The sequence below is a fragment of the Poecilia reticulata genome, linkage group LG23 (genome assembly GCF_000633615.1).
Source record: "Poecilia reticulata strain Guanapo linkage group LG23, Guppy_female_1.0+MT, whole genome shotgun sequence".
Lineage (NCBI taxonomy): Eukaryota > Metazoa > Chordata > Actinopteri > Cyprinodontiformes > Poeciliidae > Poecilia > Poecilia reticulata.
This window is the reverse complement of record NC_024353.1, coordinates 14,250,879-14,274,653: the sequence shown is the minus strand read 5'-3', so window position 1 is coordinate 14,274,653 and position 23,775 is coordinate 14,250,879. Positions and strand designations below refer to the sequence as shown.

General features: G+C 40.4%; 1 protein-coding gene across 5 annotated transcripts; it reads left to right on the top strand.

Annotated features, from left to right (window-relative positions):
- The first annotated feature begins 5,984 nt into the window (after positions 1-5,984).
- On the top strand, positions 5,985-23,606 carry nap1l1 (nucleosome assembly protein 1-like 1). Of its 5 annotated transcripts, XM_008401371.2 has the most exons (16): positions 5,986-6,098; positions 9,145-9,171; positions 10,636-10,724; positions 11,561-11,663; positions 14,393-14,534; positions 15,626-15,718; positions 15,849-15,977; positions 16,084-16,155; positions 16,239-16,378; positions 16,456-16,601; positions 16,688-16,707; positions 16,782-16,904; positions 17,713-17,745; positions 17,826-17,876; positions 19,248-19,284; positions 21,809-23,606. In XM_008401371.2, exons 2-15 carry the CDS (start codon positions 9,155-9,157, stop codon positions 19,251-19,253), a joined length of 1,164 nt encoding a protein of 387 aa, XP_008399593.1. In that variant the 5' UTR covers positions 5,986-6,098; positions 9,145-9,154; the 3' UTR covers positions 19,254-19,284; positions 21,809-23,606. The 5 variants fall into 5 exon arrangements, with proteins under 5 accessions (XP_008399591.1, XP_008399590.1, XP_008399588.1 ...); XM_008401369.2 differs by lacking the exon at positions 19,248-19,284 and having other exon boundaries at positions 5,985-6,098; positions 15,626-15,706; XM_008401368.2 differs by lacking the exon at positions 19,248-19,284 and having other exon boundaries at positions 5,985-6,098; positions 15,626-15,706; positions 15,843-15,977.
- The last annotated feature ends 169 nt before the right edge of the window (positions 23,607-23,775 follow it).

Here is a 23,775-nt window from a genome sequence, read left to right as displayed (position 1 = left end):
CTAAGTTCAACGAGATCTCCTGGATCCAGAAGATCACCCGGACAGTTCTGTTGAAGCTCATGGAAATCACCAGATAAGTTCCACGACAAAAACCAAATAAGTTTGTGCAAAGCCTGGAAAGAACTCAGAAAGTATCCAAAGCAATCACCAGGAGAGGTTTGCTGAAGTTCATAAAAAGCACTCATGAGAAGTCCTTGAAAGTATATGAAAAAATTCGAAAATGTGTCCAAAACAAAGCAATAGAAATAGATCCACAAAGTTCTACCAGGGATCCTTCATTTCCTTCTATCATCTGTGGTATCTCACCTTGTTTATTTCTTCCATCTCAGTCTAACTGTTCAGTCAAATTGCATGTTTACTCCTATTGTTTTCACAGAATTGACACCTCTTATCATTGTATAGCAACATTAGTCTGTACTTCCCCCAAGCGTTCACCCTGGGCCAAGTGTTACGTCTCCTTCTTGAATGGAAAATTGCAGAGGTGGAATATTCAGCCACACATGCGCCGGAGACAAATGCCTAGCCGGGGCTCTTGAGAGTCACAACTAAACTCCCATTTGCATTTGATGGTCTCATTAAACAGCCCATTAGAGAGCCTCGTCATGCGACGGGGAGGATTTCTGCAGTAATTTGCAGTCTGATGGCCGCGGTCGTGCTTTTCTGCATAGCTCTACCAGGTGCCCATGAAAGCAAGCTGACATTTGTTCTGATGAGGTTCCACGGTGAGTGTGTTTCTGAGTATTGATTGTATCGTTGAGCTCTGGTGGTGACACATTTACTGATTCAGTCTAAAACTAGCGAATCTAACTGACCCAACAATGAGCAGTATCATTTGAACGGTCGTTTGCTAGTTTCTCCTAGTGTCGTACTTATCGTTCTTGCACAGTTTTCTTTCTAAAAACCAACGTTTAGTTTTCTCTAACAATTACATAAGCTAATCAAGATGGAATTTGTCATGATTTTGATTGGTTGGCATTCAATCATGGAATCATAAATGTTTATGGAATCAGTCTTTATACCCTGGTGCTTAATTTTACACACCTATGGTCACCTGAATTCATTGATTTAGACTGCAGTATTCAGTGTGTACTTAGGACCAGCGTTTAGGCCTCAACACCCAAAGGTTTGTGTTTGTTTGATGCGTGAACAACACTGAACATCCCAGAGTGAAAGGTGGTGGTGGCACCATCATGGTCTGAAGTTAGGAAATTATTACTCTTTGGTCAATACAGTTATGAGCACTTTGAAATACCAGTTACCTGGAACTCAAAACTCGCAAAAGTAGAGACATTTTAGAATGGTCTACCCAGTCCAGAACCAAGAGAACACCCTGTCTCCCTAAAAGGCTTTTGGATTAAACAATCATCTGGGAAATTTGGAGAGCTCTTGAATTGGGAACAAACATTCCCAATTCAAGATGTCGGATGCTAGCCAGACACCTTCCAAAGAAAAATGGAAGTTTTATATTCATCTTCTTGACAGATTTGTTTATCCTGTGCAGTTCAATTGACCATTGTCTGTTTTGGTGGCTTCAAATCCATTGTCACTTCAACACTTCAAATCCATTGTCAGGTTATTTCACTGATAACATGGGAAGAATGTCTGCCAGTGAAACTAGCACATTTTCATAAATATTAAGGAATTATTATTATTAAAACAAGCTCCTATATCTTGCTGAAAAGTTACTTGTAAGTTAGTTTTGTCTCATTTCAAGTGTACTAAGATATTTGCACTAGAAACTAGGCCAAAAATAATTGGTAAGATTAGTTGTTTTTTCAGTGTACCTGTTTATTGGACTCTCAATTCCTTTCCCTATAACACCTCCAGTATTGATTTGTAGGTCCAGGTGCTTCACTTTTGGAGGAAAACTTCTCATTAAGCCTTTAAAACCAAAGCGGTGACCAGGGAGTGTATTGGGAGTCGTGCTGGGGAAGCAGGACAGAACTTTACAAAAGAGTGTGTCAGGTGTTTTCAGAACTCCTCCACTCTTATGGCGACAAAGAAATAAATTAGAATCTGCTAAGCTGGAAAAAAACACACTTGCTCCTGTTAATTAGTTGGGTCTGTAAATGTTAGAAGAATGTCACAGCTCTCCCTGAGCTGTATCGCTTTTCCTCTCTCTTTCTCTCTCTCTAGGATCCACTGTCACCCTTTTAATGGCAGTTCACTAGAGCTCTCAAGTCGTGGTATATAAATAACTCTCCTATTGTTTGCACACACAGAAGCAAAGACCTGGCTGTTTGTGAAGGGGGGCGCGCATATCGGATAGTTACCTCGAATGCATTCAGGTTGAAAATTAAAGTTTCACAATCTCTTTGCATTATTAATGACGGAGGGAGATCTGCAACTATGAACATTTTTAACTGCAAGCTTTTTTTTATTATTTCTTTTAGCTAATGATGCATTAAATAAGAACTAATATGCTGTTCTGTGTCGAGATTAAAGAGCGGAAGCACCAAGTCTGTATGACATGTCCTTAAAATGACACTTTCATTACAATTGTATTACATTCATATGAAGACTGATGGTTGTTTTTTGATAAAAACCGCCCCCGGCTGATATCTAATACTATTTTAGTACCAACAATATATTGGGTACGCAAAGAGACCCATATTTTGCAAAAACAAAAGCTTCTGTTTTCCTCATATTTTTAACAAATAGGCTTTACAAATCAAAAAAAGTCCATCTCCCTTGCACAATTATTCTGATCATATCTCACAGTTTTATACACTCTGATCTCAACTGGTCCTGGTGCCGTATCGATACAGAGCCGTTCCACTTGGGGTTTTGGCCTATCGTCCTACGTCTGCCTGAGCTCAGCTGACGATGAGTCAGGGAGATCTGTAGTCCTGTTGTCTGATACAAATAGATGGTGGGAAGTATTTCTCCTGAGCGAAAACGACCTAAAAACGGAGCGCTGGGCTGGTGCCAGATATTGCTCAGAGGAAGACTGCTTCTGTCTCATGGATGAATCACTCACAAATTCTCACAGTCTTGCCTTCTGGCTGCGTTCGGGGTCTCAAAAAAGATATGTTTTTTTATAGCGTTGTGAGAGATTTTGACAAAATCTCAGGTTAGGAGTCATTTGGTGTAAACAGCGAACAGATTGCAAGTTTGTACTTTAATCATATGAACACAAAGCCTTAAACAGCTTCAATGCATTGTCTAAAAAACGGATGGCAAACTATAGAGATGCACTGATATTATTATCTGTATCTGTCCCAATATTGAAAAAAAAAATCTTGCTCGGGTATCGGTGACGATGTGCCTGACCTGTAAGTCAGATCTATTCAGTGTAATTCTTGCTGCTCTGAGTCATGCTTGCTTATTTATTTCACATTATTCTTAGAATTTCTGAAAGAAGGGTTGTTGCAGTTTATTTTTACATATTTGACCAAGGCAGTCAATCTATTGTTGTTCAGTTTGTTTCTTTATTATGTATTTTACATTGGCTACTATACTCCCGATTGAAGAAATTAAAGTTGCATTGTTTTTACAAGTTTTACCAAGCTGTGAATTCGTGTATTTAATTGTACTGTACTGGTGCAGAGTTATGAAATAAATTTGTAATTCAGTACATTTGTCTGTGTTTAAAAAAATGTTTTAAGTGAATTTGGCTGTTTTTCTATATGGGATCAGTATCAGCCGATACTAAACCTCAGATATCGCTATCAGCCGATACTAAACCTCAGATATCGGTATCAGCCGATACTAAACCTCAGATATCGGTATCAGAAGTGAAAAAAGTGGATCTCTATTGCAAACCTAAAGACATGGTTGTTCACCAAAACCTGGCAGGCAACGATGGCGTTGATCAAAGAAGAAACCAAGAGGCCGGCAGTCACTCTGGAGGAGTTGCAGGAATCTACAGCTCAGGAGAAACAAGAAGAAGGTGGAAGAGTGGGAAAAGTTATTTTGGTCAGTTCTCATTTTCTGCTCCGACTTCAAATTCTTGGTATTCTGATGAATACACTATCATTAAAACGAAGAACTATTACACCATTGAACTGTTTCAGGAAATCACTTAATCAAAACTGTACTCGTGTCTTAAATCATTTTTAAATTAACAAATGTTTTTGCTTGTTCAATCTTACGGATGTGACTTAGTTTCTATTTTTATTCTAAATGTTTATTGTAAATTACACTACTTTTAGCTACACATTGAATTATAGCTCATGTATGTTGTTATGCATGTTAATTTTTTCCAGTCCTTTCCAACAACCTGCTGGGGGACTACAGATGAAAATTAACCTCTTTGGCTAAATCTGGCATATTTAATTTCAAACAAGATGGAAGCGGCATCAGAATATGTGGAAAAATATGGAAAAGGGAACTTTAACAGGGCACAACTTGGGTCAATTCATAAAAACTAACACACACCCATATGAACAATGAATTTATCACAGTATGTCCAAATCATATTTTAGATTTGCTCATTTTATCATCTGGTAACAGCAGAAGTCACCACGGTGACATAAAGTCAGTCAACTATGAAAGAATGCATGACAACAAAAATATTTCCTTATCAAGATGAGCTTAGGGAAATGAAAGTGACACAACCGTAATCCTTGCCAAGAATATAGTTTAAATACCAAGTTAAAAAGCTGAAGAACACAGAAAACTATTAGGAAATATTAGAAAAAAAATATGTAACACATCAAAAATGTTTTAAATGTCTTCTTTAGCCGTATAAAGATGTTTGAAGTTGATATGGAGTCATACAAGAAACAAGAATCTACTGAGTAATGCATCGACCAGAAACTCTGATCGAGTTGCACCACTGTTTTTTTATTATTATTTTTTTTACTTTTTTCAAACGGAAGCCAGATGAGAATCTAAATTAAAAATAACCACCAAGTGAAATATTGTGGTTATTTTATAATGAATTCTCAAACTGTGAGTGGCTGAATATGCTTCCTGCATGTAGGGCTTGTGGCAGATTAAACAGACCTGTCATTTCCTGTTTTGAAACGTTAATCTTAACAATCTTCCAAAAATGCTTACAGGTTGTTACATAAATAGTACATAAACTACATAAAAGTAGTGTATGTTGAAGTTACATTATCAGTGGTGATTCTACTGGAAAGTATGACTATTAATAAACAAATGTTTTTTCTACCTGTGTTTCTTTCCATTTTTTTTGTAGGATCTCCATCTTCCCATCTGTTCAGACCAGGATCTCAGCATCCCCCACAGCATAACGCTGCCACCACCATATTTCTTTGTAGGATTCAATTTTATCTCAGGAAAACACTTATATGCTTGCAACATCCTCTATATGACTAAGACTATAAAACTAAATATAATGCTTCGTATGGTGTTTTTTTGTGTGCCTCCTCCCCCCCCCATAAGGCCCAGATTTGTGGACTGATGGTTATTTTGTCCACATAAATCAGCTGTTGTTGGGCTGGTACTAATTCGCGTTGCAGGTCAGGTTCCAGAACAGCCTGGGCAATGAGCCATACTTCCTCTACCTTAAAACATAACTTGCTGCATGAGATACAGGTTGGAATTTTTTTGCCACCTATCGCTGTTTTAAACTTCTCCATCACTATATGTGCTGTTTGTTCTCTAACAAACCTCTAAGACCTTCATAAAACAGCTGGATATATGGACGACACAGGTGGAGCTCATTATCCAATCAGAGGAATCATGGAGGGGATTGATTGCACCGTGGTTTTATGGCTCAGTACATTGAAATATGTGTTTAAAACATGACAAAATATGAAAAAGATTAAGGGACGTAGATACTTCCGCACAATCACGTTCTGATGTATTTATGGAAAATAGGGTTAGGGTTAGACAAAATAAAAATGCTGAAGAAGAGCAATAAACAAGGTTTTGTGTTTTTACATTAGCAGCATTTATATGTCGAAATAAGGAGGATGCTGGTTTTGATAATGAATCTTCACCCTCGCCCCGCCCATGAGCAGCGTTGCCTCGGCGACAGCAGGCTTGCGTGATGACGTCGGATGTATATGAGCGCAGGCGGCGGGATCTCTCTCCCTTTTACCGCCATCGGAGCGGAGTCTCTTTCTTCAGACTACCTAACTGCGCAGCGCCGCTAGACCAGTTCATCCTCCGGCCGCAGAGCGAAGGTAAGCGACAGCGCTTGGGAAGGGCTCGGATGCCGACGCCCCAAACCTTTGCGTTGCCCACGGAGTTCAATTTTTTGTCAGCTGGCGAAAACGACGCGAGGAAGACGTTTATCGCTTTGCTAATGCTAGTCAAAACGAGATAGCGGCAGCAGCCATTGAGACGGGCTCCTCCATGATGTGATAACGTTACACGCCTGTAGAGGAATAAAATAACCGTTCTCCGTCTCTTTGTTTTACCGGAATATCTTAACTAGTTATTCCTCTAACATGACAACACGTTAGGATAATTGCTATAAGCTTCGACGTTTATAGCATTTGTTGACACGTGTTTAGGTTCTTGCATTTTCGGACTTAACGTTATGTTTTGGGACGGTAATACACCAGGTGGGGAGCAGCGGGTTGGACTCTAGGAGCTGACCGCACGCGGCGACCGCCCGGAGTCTTGCATAAGACAAAGGGTTAAAACGTGGTGTCGGGGACATAGCGACGCTTAGTAAGTGGACCACATTATGTAGCTGGGGCAACCTGCCTGCCTGTCTGACTGAGATGTTCCTCCCACTTGTTCGGACTGAGTGGTGCGCATCAAGCTAACGGCATAGAAGCTAGCTAACTAGCCTGAATTAGTGGAGCTGCTCGGCGGCAGCAGCGGGAGGCCCGGCTGGAGTTCCACCGGGTAACACACCGGGGCTAAATACTGACCTACATTTATAGGTTGACTTGTGCGTTTTGGGACTTTTTTTTAAAATTTATTTACATGAACGCTAAATGTTGACACACGCGCAGCCTCCCATCCAGGCTTAGACTAATGGTCTGGCAGACCTCAGCGTGCAACACGTGGTCGTGGCCGGGATTAGGAGGAGAACGGCTCTCTACAAAAGAAAAGTTGGGCCCAGTAATCTGCTGCTCCGCGTTGCTGTCCCTGAATACATTTCTAACGCACCGGGGTTCCACTGGGGGAGCTGGGCCAGGAGGGCCTCTGCTGCCCCGGAGACCCGATCCTGGATTAACCAGGTGGTGATAAATCAATGGATGGATCTTTCTAACTAAACATGTTTTTATTTTTTTATTTTATTGTACAAGATTAAAATGCTAAACCAGAGATAATAGAGATATTGGCTTAAAATAAATTCTTTAAAAAACGACTTTTTAATATGCCATATGGGCACATGTCATTAAAGTGGGATAGTGAGGCAAACATTTTCATATTTCAAAATCGGAAAGTCATATTATATTGACTCGTTATACATGGAAGGACGCCTCTCCACTCTCCCTGCAGACTGTTGTACCTTGCTGTCCTAATGAAAGGCCACATTTAATTCAACCTGAGTGAACCATCCAGCAATAGTGCACAAGTTTTTATCCATGAGACGGATTCATTGGCATTTGGTGGGATTCCAAGCCTAGAGAATCTTTTCCAAACTCTTAAATGGACTTGACAGTCTTTTTGAAGATGCTTGTGAGACCTTTTCTTCTTTTTTACTGTACCTTTTCCTTCCTCTCAACTTCCTTTTTTTATACACATGAGCAATCAGCTTTTCTTTTTCTTTTTTAATGCGCCTTTAAAATAAAATCTTGTGACTGCATCTCGCTTCAGTCGCAGGTCTTGGGACGTGGACTCTGAAATCAGGCTTGAAACATTTTATTTACAGATTTTATTAAACGCAGAAGGTGGTGTGCTTGTTGTAAGAGCATTGTTGCAGCAGCAATTTTTATTTTTTTTTAGTCTGAATGTTAAAACTGCTGGATCAAAACAAAGATGTCCTCTATGTGATGGAAGAAGGCCAAGTTCTCTGTCTCTGGCATGGTAATCTATTCTTCCCAGCTCAAGTGGGCAACGAGTAAATGTGTAATGGTTTAAATAAAAGCTAATGCTAGTGGTGCAGCCTACACCGACATGATTATTAACTAAAAATGGAGACTTGGACATAATTTTTTGGTTACACTTTCCTTCAGACGACGTGGGCTCAGACTTTGATTGTTCACTGATCAATCAAAGTCTGATTGATCAGTGAACAATCAGACTTTGATTGTTCACTGATCAAAGTCTGATTTGATCAGACACTCAACACAGATGAGTGTTGAGTGTTCCCACTCAACACTCATCTGTGTTGAGTGGGAAGGAACTTGACTGTTTATTAATTATGTTTTTAGCACTGGAGGCTGTTGTTGTAGACCTAAAGTGACAAAGTGAGGATTCTTGAGTGTTTCTCCACCATCCACACAGACTCCAGACATTTCCAGGCAGGTTTCTCTGAACAGAAAGAAAAGACTTTGCTCTCTTCATTGCATGTAATCTCTCTGTGGGAAGCAGTGTGACTTCTGATTCCATTTATTCCTCCTGAACGAGCCATCTTCTTCATACTCGCTGATTGTCATGCAGATATCCTTTAACGACACATTTCTGTAGTGAGCGTCATCGGACAGCGAATCTGTACATTCTCCAATCGTTTGTTTGCATCTGGTCATAAATGTTTAGAGGTGCACTGAACACCTCTAAACACGCCAATTTTTTTTAAAGTCTTTTTTTTTTTTTTATCTGCTAGATTTCCCACCTCAAAGTTAATTCGGCAGTTGGTGGCCAAGTTTACCACCATTTTCTCAACCAGCTTGTCATTTAGTGTTGCACTTTTTGATAAGAACTATTTATTACTCTTCTTCATTTTATTTAGCTACCTGTATGACTCGGCAATTATAGCCCCAAGAACACAAATATAGTTCTTATAAAGCATCCCCATCTTCTTCTTTCTGACATCGGCCACAAAAAGAAGTATGACATGCACACAATAACTACATTTAATCATATTTTCAAACGTATTGACCTCATTGAACAAACAAGATGCAAAAAATAATAAAATGAACAATTGTGCCAGTACAGTGTTGGAGGTTTTTAAATGGCATTAACTGGAATTTATCATGAGAACTGTGAATCAGAATTCTTATAAGAAATTTACCATAATAAATGATGTAATAAGTAGCCATCCTTATTGCATATAAAATGTTTTGGCAAAAGACTTGACTTTTTTTTCTTTCTTTTATCTCTTACCAGTATCATCAAGATGGCAGACATTGACAAGTAAGTGTCGATCACTGTTATTTAATCCGTTATTTTTCAGAAGGTTTTTACGTTTATTTTTGTTCCAAATTAAAAGAAACATGCATCACCTCAAACAAAAAATATTCTGCAACGAAAATGTAGCACAATTATATAATATATAATGACTAATTCTGCTATATGAAGTTAATTTAGAAGTATTGCATATGAATGGGAAATCACACACACATATATATATATATATATATATATGAAACCTCCCTAATATTAGCGATAGATTAACTATGAAGCTCAGTTTTCTTGCCAAATTAAAGGTTGACTATAGCATCCTTCGGCCTGAATGTGTTTAGTTTTATCCTCGACAAATTTCTCCCAAAATGTCCCCCTGAGTTAATTGGGGTCACTTGACACCTGCTGACATCACCGATTCAGGTGTGGTCTGCATAATGTCACCTCTAGAGGGCAGCGTTGTCAACCAGGTCTGCTGGCTACCGCCACACATCACTGTTTCATTTTCTTTCTAACGTTTGAGCGACGGTGACTGCGATTCGTCAGGAGCTGAGAGCGGCTCAGTGAATGTCAGCCGTCACCGTGGGGACGGATCCGTCTCCCTGACAGCCAGCCATTGATTATTTCTCGCCCCGAGCTGCAGAGAGGCTAAGCCGCTCAGCTGGTGGCGGCGCTTTTGAAGCAAAGTGTTGGAGCTAAAAACATGATTCCCTTTGCAGGTTAAGCAACAAAATTATCACTTATTTTTGGAATCATTTCCGCTCGGGCTGAAACGATTAATCGATTGAAATAACTACATTTATTTCTGAATGGGCTGCAAAGATTAATCGATTGAAATAACTATCAACATAATTATGAAATGGTTTTTGTTGGGGCTGAAATGTTTGATTGGAATAATCGACTAATTTAGTAATGATTAATCGTTGGTATACAAACTCAAAAGGCCATTTGATGGAGGGAATAAAATAAACACCCAATGTATTCAAAGCAGCAATTAAGCCAAAACTATACAAACAATATCTATACTTGCATTTAAGATGGAAAAGGCATGTTTTGTCTATAAGTGTTTTAGCCAAAACTCAAGTGGTGAAGTTTCTGCTTCACCCATTTCTTATCTACTGAAGGAATGCTGCTGCTGCTGCTGCTGCTGCGTTTTGGGCAATGAAATGTTTTTCTCATTAAAAAAAAAAAAGAGGATTTTAATTATTTGTTTGCATGTTTTAATGTATTTCTAATATTGTATACAAAAGTTGTTTGAAAATGAAGGATCTGTAGTATGTGGGATTATAAAAAGTCAAATTTAATCAGAATAATCGATAAATCGATCTTTAAAATTATAAGTTTCTCCATGTGATGCTGCTGCTCTATGTCCCAGTTTACCTGCTGAAATGTGTTCAGTGACGTTTCTGTGGACTGCAGGAGTGTGAAGTGTGTGTGCTTTAGCTGACCGCCGTCTCTTCCCCCCCCCTCGAGCAGCAAAGACCAGGCTGAGATGGACCCAGCAGACATGGAGGACGTGGAGGACGTGGAGGAGGAGGAGACCGGAGAGGACGAGAACAGCAAAGGTCGGCTTTCAACCACAACAACCAACTTCTCATGTTGGGAGTAAATTACTGGCGTGTAAAAWAAATAAATAAATACCAGCGTGGCAGTCATGTTCTTCTGTTTAAACCTAGCATGACGCGCTAATCCTCTTTATTTGGGATGCTGCTGATGTTCATACATTTCCTTTGATGCCCCCGACGCGCTGCTTCCTGTGGAGAGAAACGCTGCTTCTGCCTCGTCCAGTTCAGACTGCTTCTGCATGTAATCTGCAAGCTTAGAATGCTCCCTCTCTCTCACACACTCACACACTCCAGAGTCCCTCTTTCAGGTTGTTTTAGCAGTGAGGTGACAGGAACTTCACCAGCAGCTTTGTTTTCTAGACTATGCCAGTCCTTGTGTTGACGAACAGTTTCATCATCTCCCAAACAGCAGCTGTCCGTTTTTTTTTCCTGTCGTTTTCTTTCCCCCTAAAGAAGCATTTTTGTTTGAAAGCGAGCAGCTTGAGAAACGTATGTTTATTTGATTCCTCGTCTCCTTTAATCTTCACGCCTGCTGGCTGAGATTTGATAGGTGCTAGCAGCGTGTGGAACACAGCAGCTGTGCTAGCTCTTATCAGAAGACGACGCCACTTTGTTGCTAAAATGTGTTCTGTAGTGAATTTGCATCACATTTTATCTGACTGGATAAAAACTCTACAACACTTTCAGACCATGTTTTTATCTCGTTAGCTTCCCTGAACCTGTTAAAAACGTCATATTTTGAGTGAACTCAAGATGGCAACAGCAGGCAGTGCTCAAGAAAACGACAGATTAGGCGCATGTATAATTTTTTTCTCTTTAAATCTGTTTGCTTGCAGCTCGTCAGCTCACTGTGCAGATGATGCAGAACCCACAGATTCTGGCTGCGCTGCAGGAAAGGCTGGATGGCCTCAACGGCTCCCCATCAGGATACATGGAAAGGTGGGAGACTCCGCTTTTCCCAACGCTGAGAAATGTGTAGAGTAGACTGTTTTTGGAGAGCCTTAAACTCTAATCTGAAGTATTATCTATTTATTTATTAAGGAAAAGTAAGGTGGGTTTTTTAGTGTTCTTATCCAAATTTGGTAGCTTTCCCTCATCAGATATGCGAGAAATGAGATATTTATGTGAAATAATTGAAGCTTAAATGTAAAAATATGTAGATTTTCGAAGCTGCCATGTAAAAACGAGTGACCTAAAACAACGTAAAATCCTTTCTTTTTATTCTAGTAGTGCGTAGGGTTGTCATGGTGCTAAAATTGTAAACTTGCTGGACGCATTGTCTTGTTGGCTTTTTGTGTACTGCTAAAGAGCAGTAATATATTTATAGCTACAATACTTAAATGTGGGTTGGACATTTTCAGCATCGGGGCAATTTTGAGTGCTTTACATGATTTTAGAAGGAAAATGACAAGCAAAAAAACATTACAGTGCGATGGCATAGAGTTGTAGAATGAATGCTGGGATGATCACAGGAGATAAAGGAAGAACCAGAATCTAGTTTTAAAATGTGTTCAAAGATTTTCCATTGTTTACAGTGTTGCATAAAGCCTCCATGTTTCTCAGCTGGTTTTAATGTGCTGTGAAGGGCATTCCTCTGGTACGCATTAATAATAATTAGAGGATAATTGAGTGAGCGGTTACTTGCACACTGAGGCTTTCGCCAAAACTAAACTCAAGGAACAAAGAGAAGACGCACTAATCAGAACAAGTTATGTCGTTCTGATTTGTCATCAGCAGCTTGGATGCAAACCCTTTTTTTTTTCTCCTTTTCAAACACATGAAAAATTAAGAATACAACTATTTTCAGTCAGTTTTTTTTATAAAGCTTAGAGACATTCTTTGATGTATCAAACAGATTCCGATTTTTTTTTTCTTCCCCCAAGTGGAAAGCATTAGAAAACCAAAAATCAATTCAGCCCCAATAGCTGCATTTCTACTGACATACCATTTTGCAAATTGGAGTTACAAAAATAAAGTTTTTGAACTTGATGGGTTTTTTTTAAAAATGAAATTGGTGTATTGCAAAACTGCAATGGAAATACTCCCCCCATCATGTAATTAACTTGATGTTACTACTGATGGAAATGCAAAGAAGACAGCAGGAAGTGGCAGGAGGATGATGACACTTTCACGTAAACAAACTCATTCACGTGATTTTAATTGCGTTTCTTATTTAACCGAAACACCGCAACTGTGAAATTGTTTTTCAGGCATTGGCGGAATATTGACTAAGTTTTGCACACATTTATAATCTAAACGCATCTAATGAAAACCTAAAACTAGAGTTGAAGGACACCAGGAAAACATGTCATTGTGATTTCTTCAGTTCTAGCCTTGGAGTCAACGCTAGGGAGAACTTAAATACATCACACCTGAAATACAAGTGAATCTCAAACATGAAGCATTATCTGTTATGGTTGTTGTTGTTTGTGCACTCCTCAGTTTGCCTGTTTTCTTTGCGTTCAAGTTACAGAAATGCTGAACGTCGCTCAGCTTCCGTTCTCCTCACCTACAAGGTTTTCCTAAAAGTCGAGCCGACCCTGTCTAAGCCTAATTGAGCTCAGCTGTTTGGTTCTGTGGGAAAACCTCTCTCTCTCTGTGCCTCCTGCTGCTCCCCTCCTCAGCTGAACCCCCAGCCAGCAGCTCTTTGATCAGTGTGTCGAGTGTTTGGCAGTGGCCAGTGAACTCACCAGTCCCATCCCTGCACTGAGGGACCAAACACACTCCCTCGCCAGCATCGGGCCGGCACTTTAATTTGCTGTGCAGCAGAGAAGCCCCCTTCTGTACTGGCTCTTTCCAGCTTTCAGCTGGGTGGGCGGAGCTTCAGGAGGTTTAGACGGTGACATGTGAAGTAGATGGAGCAGCTGGAGACCTGGTTGCAGTTGTAGCCCCCCTCAACCCCCCCGTTTCTTTTCATGTTCCAGCCACAAACGGCAAGTGGATTTGATGGAGCTGCAGCTTCAATTACAGTAAATGTTTGTGCGGATTGTTGCATAAAACCCAAAAGCTGACAGTGTTGTAGTGTAAATGTTAGCAACACATTAGCTTATTGTTAGATGAGGAATGACCTCCTTTGTTCCATATTGCTGAATTTATTTATTTAAATTAAAACTGTAGAATTTCACCAGAAAATGTTAGGTATTAAGGTAACAAAATAAATGATTCAATAAAAAATGACTGTAAAACTTTCTATTCTGAATTCTTATTTGCAGTTTGAGTAAATTACTGGCAGGCAGATTACTTTTATTTTCTTTTTGGCTTGATAAATGATGGTGGTGAAGTTGATCTTTTTGGCTGGATTATCTAACAAACTAGTAATCAATAACATTAAATGAGGTTGATTACTGTTTTTTTTTTTTTTTTGAACTCTTGGAGACATTTATTTTCTTTATGGTTTCGGTTGCGTTTTATATCATTCCTTTTTGAAGTCACTACTTTGCGTTGGTAAATCGGATGCCATCAGAAACCAGCAGTTTCTGCATAACAAGTGAAAATATAACTTTCCGGAGTCCAGCAGTGATAAAACGGTTTAGTTTATCGTCCTTTCAGTGCGTCTACCTTCAGATTAGAGCTGCTGTTTACAAGCCGTTTTGTTCCTATAGGAAGTTCCTCTGTGGGGATCTGTAGCCATCAGCTGACCCCTCACACCACGTTTCTGCTCCCCACAGCTTACCAAAGGTCGTAAAGAGACGCGTGAACGCTTTGAAGAACCTGCAGGTCAAATGTGCCCACATTGAGGCCAAGTTCTACGAAGAAGTTCATGAACTGGAGAGAAAGTACGCGGCCCTCTACCAGCCCCTCTTTGACAAAGTAAGTTGGTTTCTCTCTTCACATATAGCGCTGCTGAACCCATAACTTTGTGTTCCGCGGGTCTGGAGAGACTGTTTGATTTGAGACCAAATCAAACATTTGTTCCATTTTCATCTGCTGCTGTTCGCCTTCACTCTGCACTGTAAAACGAGACAAACCCTTTGAGAAATTTGTTCAACTCCTCGCCTGTGGGTGGCGCTGCACCAAGAATTACTGAAATGACATGAAAATCTCTGAAGGCACGAGAGAAACTTTCTTCACGAAATGGAAAAAAAAGGTGGTGTAGCAGTTGTAGGATTTCTTTCTCTAGTAGAGACTTGCCAGAATGCCCTGTGTTATAGTTCGCTTCCTGCTTTTTGGAGCAGTCCTGCTTGCATCCACATGTGCATTCGAACTGCGCCTGAGTTCACTTCAACTGAACAGAGACCAAGTTCCTAGGCTGGCCAGAGTTTACTTTCTTGGATCGATTGTGCATTCGCACCTTCCCAAGCGAACTAGAGTTAGATTGAAGCGAACCGAACAGGACTGGTGTGAATCCACCCTTAGTCTTGACCTGCGTTTCCTTAGTTATAAGCCAACATTGGCATTCTTAGATTTGATATTTGTTAAAAATGATTGGCTGCTGTTCCCCATGAGCAACAAAGGCACTTCTTTCCTCTGGTCCAGAAGTCACCTGGTTGTGGTTTTTGGGACAATTTCACAAAAGTTTGTACCAGTGGAAACACAGAGAAATGGTTCTGAACAGTTCCAGAACCACTATGGGAGCCTCTGCTCTCTCCCTCCACCTCTGAAGTGTTTTCCTTCATCAATAAATGCCTCTAACTCTATCCATTTTTTATTTATAATTAAACCAAAAACATCTTCTTTTTTTTGTTTGTTTGTTTTGCACTATTTTGAGCTAGACATAAGAAAAAGCTGCAGTGTAAAAGTAAAAATGAGTATTATTCAAAGGTTCTACCTCTGGAAGTTGCAACTTGCCTCCTGTTTAGATTCAACTAGTTGTAGTTGAGACTACAACTAGTTATGCTCCCAACACCTGCTAATGTCTTCTTTCTGACTCATCTTTTCTTTTTCTTTTCTTTTTTTTGCAGAGAAGTGAGATAGTGACGGCAGCTTATGAGCCCACAGACGAAGAATGTGAGTGGAAGACCGATGAAGAGGAAGAGCTGACAGTAAGTAAGCAGGTACAGGTGACGTATACAACCGCATGCTTCCTGTCTCCCTCCAATCCAATCACATCTGTCCATCAAATATCAATGAAGACGAAAGGCTTGTCAATGCTTTGTCCTGTCGTGTTTTCCCCTTCTGGTTCAGGATGAGATGAAGGAGAAGGCCAAGTTGGAGGAAGAGAAGAAGGACGAAGAGAAGGAAAACCCCAAAGGCATCCCAGAGTTCTGGTTAACAGTTTTCAAAAATGTGGACCTGCTCAGCGACATGCTGCAGGTACAGATTAGGAAATGAGTCGCAAACCATGCAAATATGAATGGTTTGCTGCCACCTGCTGGCCGAGACCTGGTGGTCCATTAAATGGCATTATTTCCTCTTTCAGGAGCACGACGAGCCCGTTCTAAAACATTTACAAGATATTAAAGTAAAGTTCTCCGATCCGGGACAGCCAATGGTGAGTCTGCATTATTTAGACTGTTAAAACCAGGAAGTGAAATGCTATGTTTGTTTGTTTTAATCTGTGCTCTCTCTCCTCAGAGCTTCACATTAGAGTTCCACTTCGAACCCAACGAGTTCTTCACAAACACAGTGTTATCGAAAACCTACAAGATGAGGTCGGAACCGGACGAGAGTGACCCCTTCTCCTTCGACGGGCCGGAGATCATGAGCTGCGTTGGGTGAGCGGTCGCTCCCACTTTTGATTCTCACAAAGAATGCTTGTTTTTTACCGTTTGTTTGTTTTTTCTTCCAAAAGATGCACGATCGACTGGACGAAGGGAAAGAACGTCACGTTGAAAACAATCAAGAAGAAGCAGAAGCACAAGGGCCGCGGCACGGTGAGGACCGTCACCAAGACCGTCCCCAACGACTCCTTCTTCAACTTCTTCACCCCGCCTGAAGGTAAGAGACGGCTTTTAAATTCGCTCAAGGTTTTTTGTTTCCGGTGGCTTCAAGCATCTTTTTTTTTGTTTTTGTTTTGTTTGCAGTTCCAGAAAACGGAGAGTTGGTAAGTGTTGCGGCGCGTCGTTTCTTCTGTGACGCTGTTGTTTGGAGTGTGAGACGTTGATCGCTTGTCTTCAGGATGAGGACTCTGAGGCGATCCTGGCGGCAGATTTCGAGATCGGCCACTTCATCCGGGAGCGCATCGTACCGCGCGCCGTGCTCTACTTCACCGGCGAGGCCATAGAGGACGACGACGATGACGTGAGTGTTCTCTCCAACAGGACTGGGCCAAATGGCTTAAAAATTAAAACCTCACACTTTTGTTTCTTTTTGTACAAGATCAGATGTTTATATATTTTTTTGGTTGCTTTCTTTTCTTAAAATTAAATGACAGAAAATATTTAACCGTTTTTTTTTTTTTTTTCATTCATTGCTTCTGTGAGTTGGACGACAGTACCAGGGCCAGGCTGTGAGAATTTTAATGACAAGAATAAAATAGTCATAATCGGCAGGAAAAAAGATGCAATTTTACCAGGAAAAACTGTTATTCATGTGGTTCTTCAAAGTTTTACTACTGATGATAATTTAATGCTAGTCTTGTAGAATTATATGTAAAATTTAGACAAAAGTACAGCTTCACAAGATGCTCAACATTCCTCATTTTAATTTTTACTTTTCTTATTTGTAAGAAAATGAGAAAAGTGTGAGCATTTTTTTTTTTTTTTGCTCAAAATTACAATTTTATTCTGCTTGCACTGAGACTTTATTCTTTTATTTTGACTTTATTGTTGCATGACTCTGGTAATTAAAAAATAAAGACACAGTCTGTCCTTAACTTTCAGAGCTGACCTGAAATCAAAAACACAAGATGGCCGCCATGGCTGCACTCGCATCACTCTGAACTATAGAAAACCCCACAAGTGCATAGTGGGAAAAAAAAAAAAGAAATCAAATTTTTCAATTCATCACCCAGCCTTTACTCTTGATCACGGTAACATATTTTTTGCTTCATTGTGGCTTCAAGGCTCTAAATCTAAAGCATTTCTTCTTCTTTCCTCTCCTGTTCCAGTACGATGAAGAGGGTGAAGAAGCAGACGATGAGGTAAACATGGCTTTAAAGAGCTGAAATGAGGCGAGCGTTGAAGCAGAGTTGCTCACGTAAAGCTGCTTCTCTCCAATCAGGAAGGCGAGGAGGAGGCCGACGAGGAGAACGACCCCGACTACGACCCCAAGGTGAGCTGGCGAGAACACGCTGTGATGACTTCCTCTAAAGATCTCTGGTGTCCTGAGAAAAGACCTTGCTCAGCAGTTCCCTGCTGTCAGCTCAGGACGCTCCAGGCAGAAGGCTAGCTGCAGCTAACGTTAGCGCTACACCCGATCTCTCTGCAGTGCACTTTTCACGTTCTTGGGGGTCCTGAGCCGCAGCAGGAGAACAGCTGTCCTCCCAACACTTTTCAGATCTCAGCATACAGAATACACTCTGTCAAATTCAGCTGATTCACAGCCACTTTATCTGTGGTTTCCCCATGAAAGACAGGAATATAAACAATTTATTTTTTTTCTTTCTTCCTCTGCATTTCATCTTTTAACAGTCGCTTAAAATTGAATGCTGCATGCCGAAACTAAAATGATAAAAATAACACAACTACTCTCCTTTTAAACAGGAAGTGATTAGTCCTGTGAGTGCTTTAGTTGATTTATTTTCTTTTTTTTTTACATAATGTTGAACACTTACAATGTTATAGTATTTTCATATCCAAAATTCTTATACAGTTCATTTTTAATTACCATATTGTCCTGTTTAGGAAGTGCTGTCTTGTTTATGTAATTATTCTGATTTTATGTCATTTTACGATTTTATATAATACTGATGATCATAGCTCACAGCTAATGAAACCCCAAAATTCAGTTTGTTAGAAAATTAGAATCACAGAAAAGCAGCCAATAAGAGAAGCCTGATTAAAAGTGTGACCAATCCGCACGCAGCGATTGGTTGCATCAGTTACTGAATCAATGTGCCACAGATTAATTTATTTTGTGCCACAGCTTTGAGATGAACTTGAGATGTTCTGAAAGTCTAGCCTGCTTTGAAAGCAACCACCAGTTCATCTTTGCTGTTCAGTCTGGCGCCCCCTATATTCCTTATAATTATTGACTTGGACTTTGTGTGTTTTTTTGAGCAGACCTTGAAACAGCAGTTCTCCTTGAGATCCAGTACCTGGGGAAAAATTAAAACGTTCATCCCTTTCTCACATTTTCTACCACACTTTTTCCTTCCACTCATCTTCCCATCAAAACTTAGCAGTGATGTGAACTGCTTATTTTTCTAAGAAACTGAATTCTGGGTTTTATATAGTTTTAATTGTTGAAACAAACCAATGACTGGTGTAGCTCCATGCAGGTAGCAGGTAGTTTGTAGGGCTGCTTCACGGCTCTGATCCGTTTTCTGTAGCTCTTATTTCTGCTTCCTCCTGAGCTCCAAGGTCTTTTGACATTCTGTATTCTGCTGGTTGTGCTTTAGGTTTGTTTCCTGTTCATTAATGTTTCTTCATCTTCAGTCACTTGCATCTTTTGTCAGCTACTCTTTAAATTTTTCCTCACTAGGTTTAAATGGTGACTATAGACAAATAACCCTATCCTGGTAGGTACAGCTTGCGATTTGTCAGCTTACTACCATCAACCCCCCCCCCCCCCCCCCCCCCCATCCTGCCACTTTGATTCATTTATTTTTTTATTTTTTAAGTTTGGCTTTCCTTCTTTTGGTTTCCATCCGCCGTCTCTCTGCACTCCCCTCCCTCTCCTCCTCTTCCTCCTCCGCCGCCGTCCTGCACTTATACTAATCCACCAGTTTGTTGTTGGATTTAAGTTTTTTTGATTTTTTTAGTTTAACCCATGAGATCAGTATTTGCACCTGTTACCATTTCTGTGTATTGAATCTTGTCCAGCCCTCTCCTGTTTGCTTATTTTTGTTCCTGCTGTGGTGAAATTCTGGTTTCCACAAACACCCAGAAAGGCTGTAGGCGACTGCCAATTCCATTTTGTTGGTACCCATGAAAGATGTGCAGCAAAAACAAACCTGGAAATAAGTGTTTTATTGCAGTAGTGTCATCTCACTGAAAAAATTGAGGAAACTCTGGCTTTAAGGGTCGAAGCTGCCCAACACTTTGTGCCCAATACTTTTTTTAAATTTGTATTTTGTCATTTGTCTTTTTAACCTTGTTGAGACTGCTTGGCATCGTGAACTAGTCAAAATATGATTAACAAAAATCTGGTGGCCTCCGACCATAAACGCACATTAATGGATCATCACTGGGTCTTCTACCAGGATCACGATCAAACCAACACAAAATAAACCTGCCATGACTCTTATCCACAAACCAGGCATGCAGTAAAAATAAATTTTCTCAAGTTGGAGAAGGTGTATTCTAAGACTTGAGTATCTAAAATTAATCAAAAAATGTTTAAAAATAAAAATTTGCATTGGTCTTAAAGTTTGGAGGGACATGCAGACATCTTCATTGCATTCTGTAACGTGAGGCGGATGAAGTTGCTTCTAACTAGCTCCTGATTTATCCTTGCTAACTAAGCTAGCTTGTTTTGATAAATCCAAATTTATCTGCAGCTAACTAACGTTTGCTTTTGTCACTGGTTTACTTTTGTTTCCAGCACAGAGCAATGGAGAAGGATCTGTTAACCATCTCCTATATTTATTTATTTTTTTTGTCTTGAGTTTCATTCAAGGCTTTATTGAAGTCTTAAACTTGACTTGCCGAAACCTGCAGAGTGAGATGGTGCTTCTGCTACTGAAGTTTAATTTGAACGCTTTACACACATCTCAACCAGGGGTGCCAATAAATGTGACAGCAAAGTATTTGGTGTCTTACTGCCCATTAACATGTCATTTGTTGTCTTATGCTACATGCTAATCTGCTTTAATGTCAGACATGATGGCCAAGTCATTTCAGGTCACCTTAAGATGTTAACCTGAGAATTGGATGTTAGTCAGCAGTAATCATGTGCTTTCTATAAAGAGCTTTAAAAGAAATATATATTTTTTTATTGGATTGCTATCAGAGCTGATTGCAGAGACACCCAAACCAAAGTGTGACGGGACACTAGTTCTGTTTGGGAATTCCTGGTTTCTGTATCCTGAGATGTGAAAAGGATTTGAAGTTTAGTTTCTGTTGCTGCCTCACATTGACAAAATAAGCTACAAGCATAATTGAAGGTTTGTTTTTACCTCTCAGTTGTAGTTAATCTGATTTGAGTTGTAAAAACATATTTTCTGTATTTTTATCCGAAATGAGAAGAATCTGCTCTTAGGTTTTAAATGTGCCTAGTAGTAAAAAAAAAAAAAAATGCAGATTCTGCACTTTTCTGTGGATGAAGTCATGATGGAAAATCTGATTAAAAATGAAGCTCATCAAAGAAATTTTAGGGGCTTTAAAATTGTAAAACGGGCAGGCTGCTTCTTTTAATACCATTGTACAGACTGAGGAAGAGGCCAAGTGACCAGGGTCCAAACCAAACACTGCATGTTGGCGGCATCATACCAGATGTCAAGCACAGCAGTAGAGGAGTGATGATCTGGACTTGTTTTGCCTCCAAAGGATTTAGGAGGCTAGAAGTCCTGAGTTGATGCTCCTCAGCCACCAGACCGGACATGAATACCTTTCTAGTGCTAGAGATGCTGAACACAGCAGAATGACTGAAAAGAATAAAGTAATGCAGTGGCCCAGTCAAAGTCCAGACCTCAATCTGATTGAGGACCTTGTGAGATGGGACTTGGTCCGGATAGTTTAAGTTTAGAACCTTGTAAAGAGTAGACTTGTAATGATACCCAACCATTTGGATGAAAAGAATCAAAACTTTGTGATAGTCGCAGAAAAAAAACCCATTGGGGACATTTCCATTATATAACTGAAGAACTTTAGTCACAAATATAGTCGTTTTACTGAGTGTCCTCATTGGTCTGAAAAGCCCTGAATCAGGGCATCGAGTTCTTACAAGCCAAATAGACGCTGCTCACCGTGACCTTCCGTCAGGCTGTGTGACCTCTACAGCTTCAGGCTGCTTGTTGACCGTGGCTTCATGTGTAGGCTGTCTTACTGTACCACGTACGGAGGTTTGGTGTTGACACCCCACCCTGTTGTGATTTGTTACAGAAGGACGGAACCCCCCCAGCTGAGTGCAGGCAACAGTGAGTCCTTGCCTGGCTGCGATGAGGATCAACTGCACTGCACTGGCTTCTCAAATAAAATAAAATTTAAAAAGTACAAAAGGAAAAAAAAAAACAAACAAAAAAACATACAAATTAAAAAAAAAATAGTTACTTATCGCCTTATAATGTTTTGTATTTTTCTTGGTAGGGAATTTGAAGAAAAAGTTTCCAGATTTTTGTTACGAAACCAGTGGTAATATACTGCGAGCTGTTTGGCTCAATATACATGATATTTTACTAGACCCGTTTCCTCCTCGTCCTCCTCTGTACAATAGCTAGACGACAGGAAAATGTCGCCCTCAAACAGCATGACCTTGTTTCTTCACTGCTAAACTAGTTTGGGTTCTTGTGAAGTTTTTTGGATGTGTTTGCTCCTAGACAACAGCTGTGGTTTAGACTGCAACATAGTGACATCAATTCACGCCACCCCTGACCCCTTCCTATTGTTGCCCCTTCCTTCCCACCAATGTCCAGGTTGGTTGGTTCTGGCTGTCCTAGGTGTTCTGTTTTTTTTTTTTTTAATTATTAAAGGCGCCTTGAACGCACTTGAACTAGCACTGTAGCATTGCCAACATCAAACATAGGACCTGCAACTTGGGTGTTCATTCCCGTTTGTCCGCCTTTTACTTTCTCTCCCCAAAACGGACACCAAAGTTGTGTCCGCCTACCGGAAGCGGCTCATCCTCAAGGCTTTCCCTCTCGATACATTCCAGTAAGCAGACTGGCTCAACGACAAACCTCTTGGTCTGCCGCTGTTCAACTGGACGGACTGTTAAAATAGATCAAAACCCCACTGCTTGTGCCGACCTCCTTGCTCCTAGGACTAGGCACAAGCCCGGTAGAGTCTCTCGAACATTCCAGGGATTTCTGTTGAATAAGGACTTGGCAACCAGTCCCGTAACCTCGTGATAAGGCTTTTCTTAGGCTCGCTGTGGCGTGGCTGTCGTCTATTCTATTGCACTTTGTACTAGTGTGTGGTGTACCAGTGGTGTCGCGTCTCATCAGTAGCAGAGTATTCCTTGTAAGCAGCACTTTGTCACTCTCTGTCTAAAAGGACCAGAGGGGACGATGGACAGGTAACGACGCTCTGGAGAGCAGAAGTTGTTGCTCTCTGGTTTTTAAGTGCATTTCCTTTCCTACAGAAAGAGGCACATTTTCAGAAGCTTTATCAAATCTTTGGGCAGATGTAGCACAGGGGATGAGCAAAAAGTGTCGGAGTCACCTTCCCTTACTACTGTCCCCCGTTTATCACCCTGACCTCTTGTGTCGCCAACTTGTCCAGACTAAAGCCCAGCGGTTGAAGTCCTTTGTACATTTATTTAATTCACTGTGAAAGGGGGGGAAATCACACGGTCATCGTTTTGGCCAATGACCTTCCTCCATCCCTGCTTCCACCTTCTTCCTTTTTTTTTTTATTTTCTCCTACCAAGAATGCCACAGAGAGTACGTCAGAGCAATACTTAAAGCCAAGAAGGGACTATGAAGAGGAATCCTAGCCTGCCACCCTCCTGGTGTCTTTAGATGTTGGTTGTGTTGGACCTTACCGTGTCCTCTGTGGAAAGCCGGGGGTATCTCTTATTCTGCAGGGAGCATTCACATCATATTCATTGAGAGAAGATGCGACTGGGCCTCTGTATGGTCACTCCTGAGCAGCTGTTGTCAAGGCGAAATGCTATGCTACAAAAATACTAATGTACTCAATACCTGTACGTGTATGTTCCTGAATAAATTGGTTAAACATCTTTCTTGTTTTTTGTTTTTTTTCTTGAGAACAGTTTGTTGCAGTCATAAATGACAAAGGGGATATTTAGAAATCACAAGTTGATTTCTCCTATGGATTTTGAAATGGAGCAGCCTTAGTCGAGATGCTTAAGCATACAAACTTGAGTCTTTTCTGTAGGTTCAACAAAA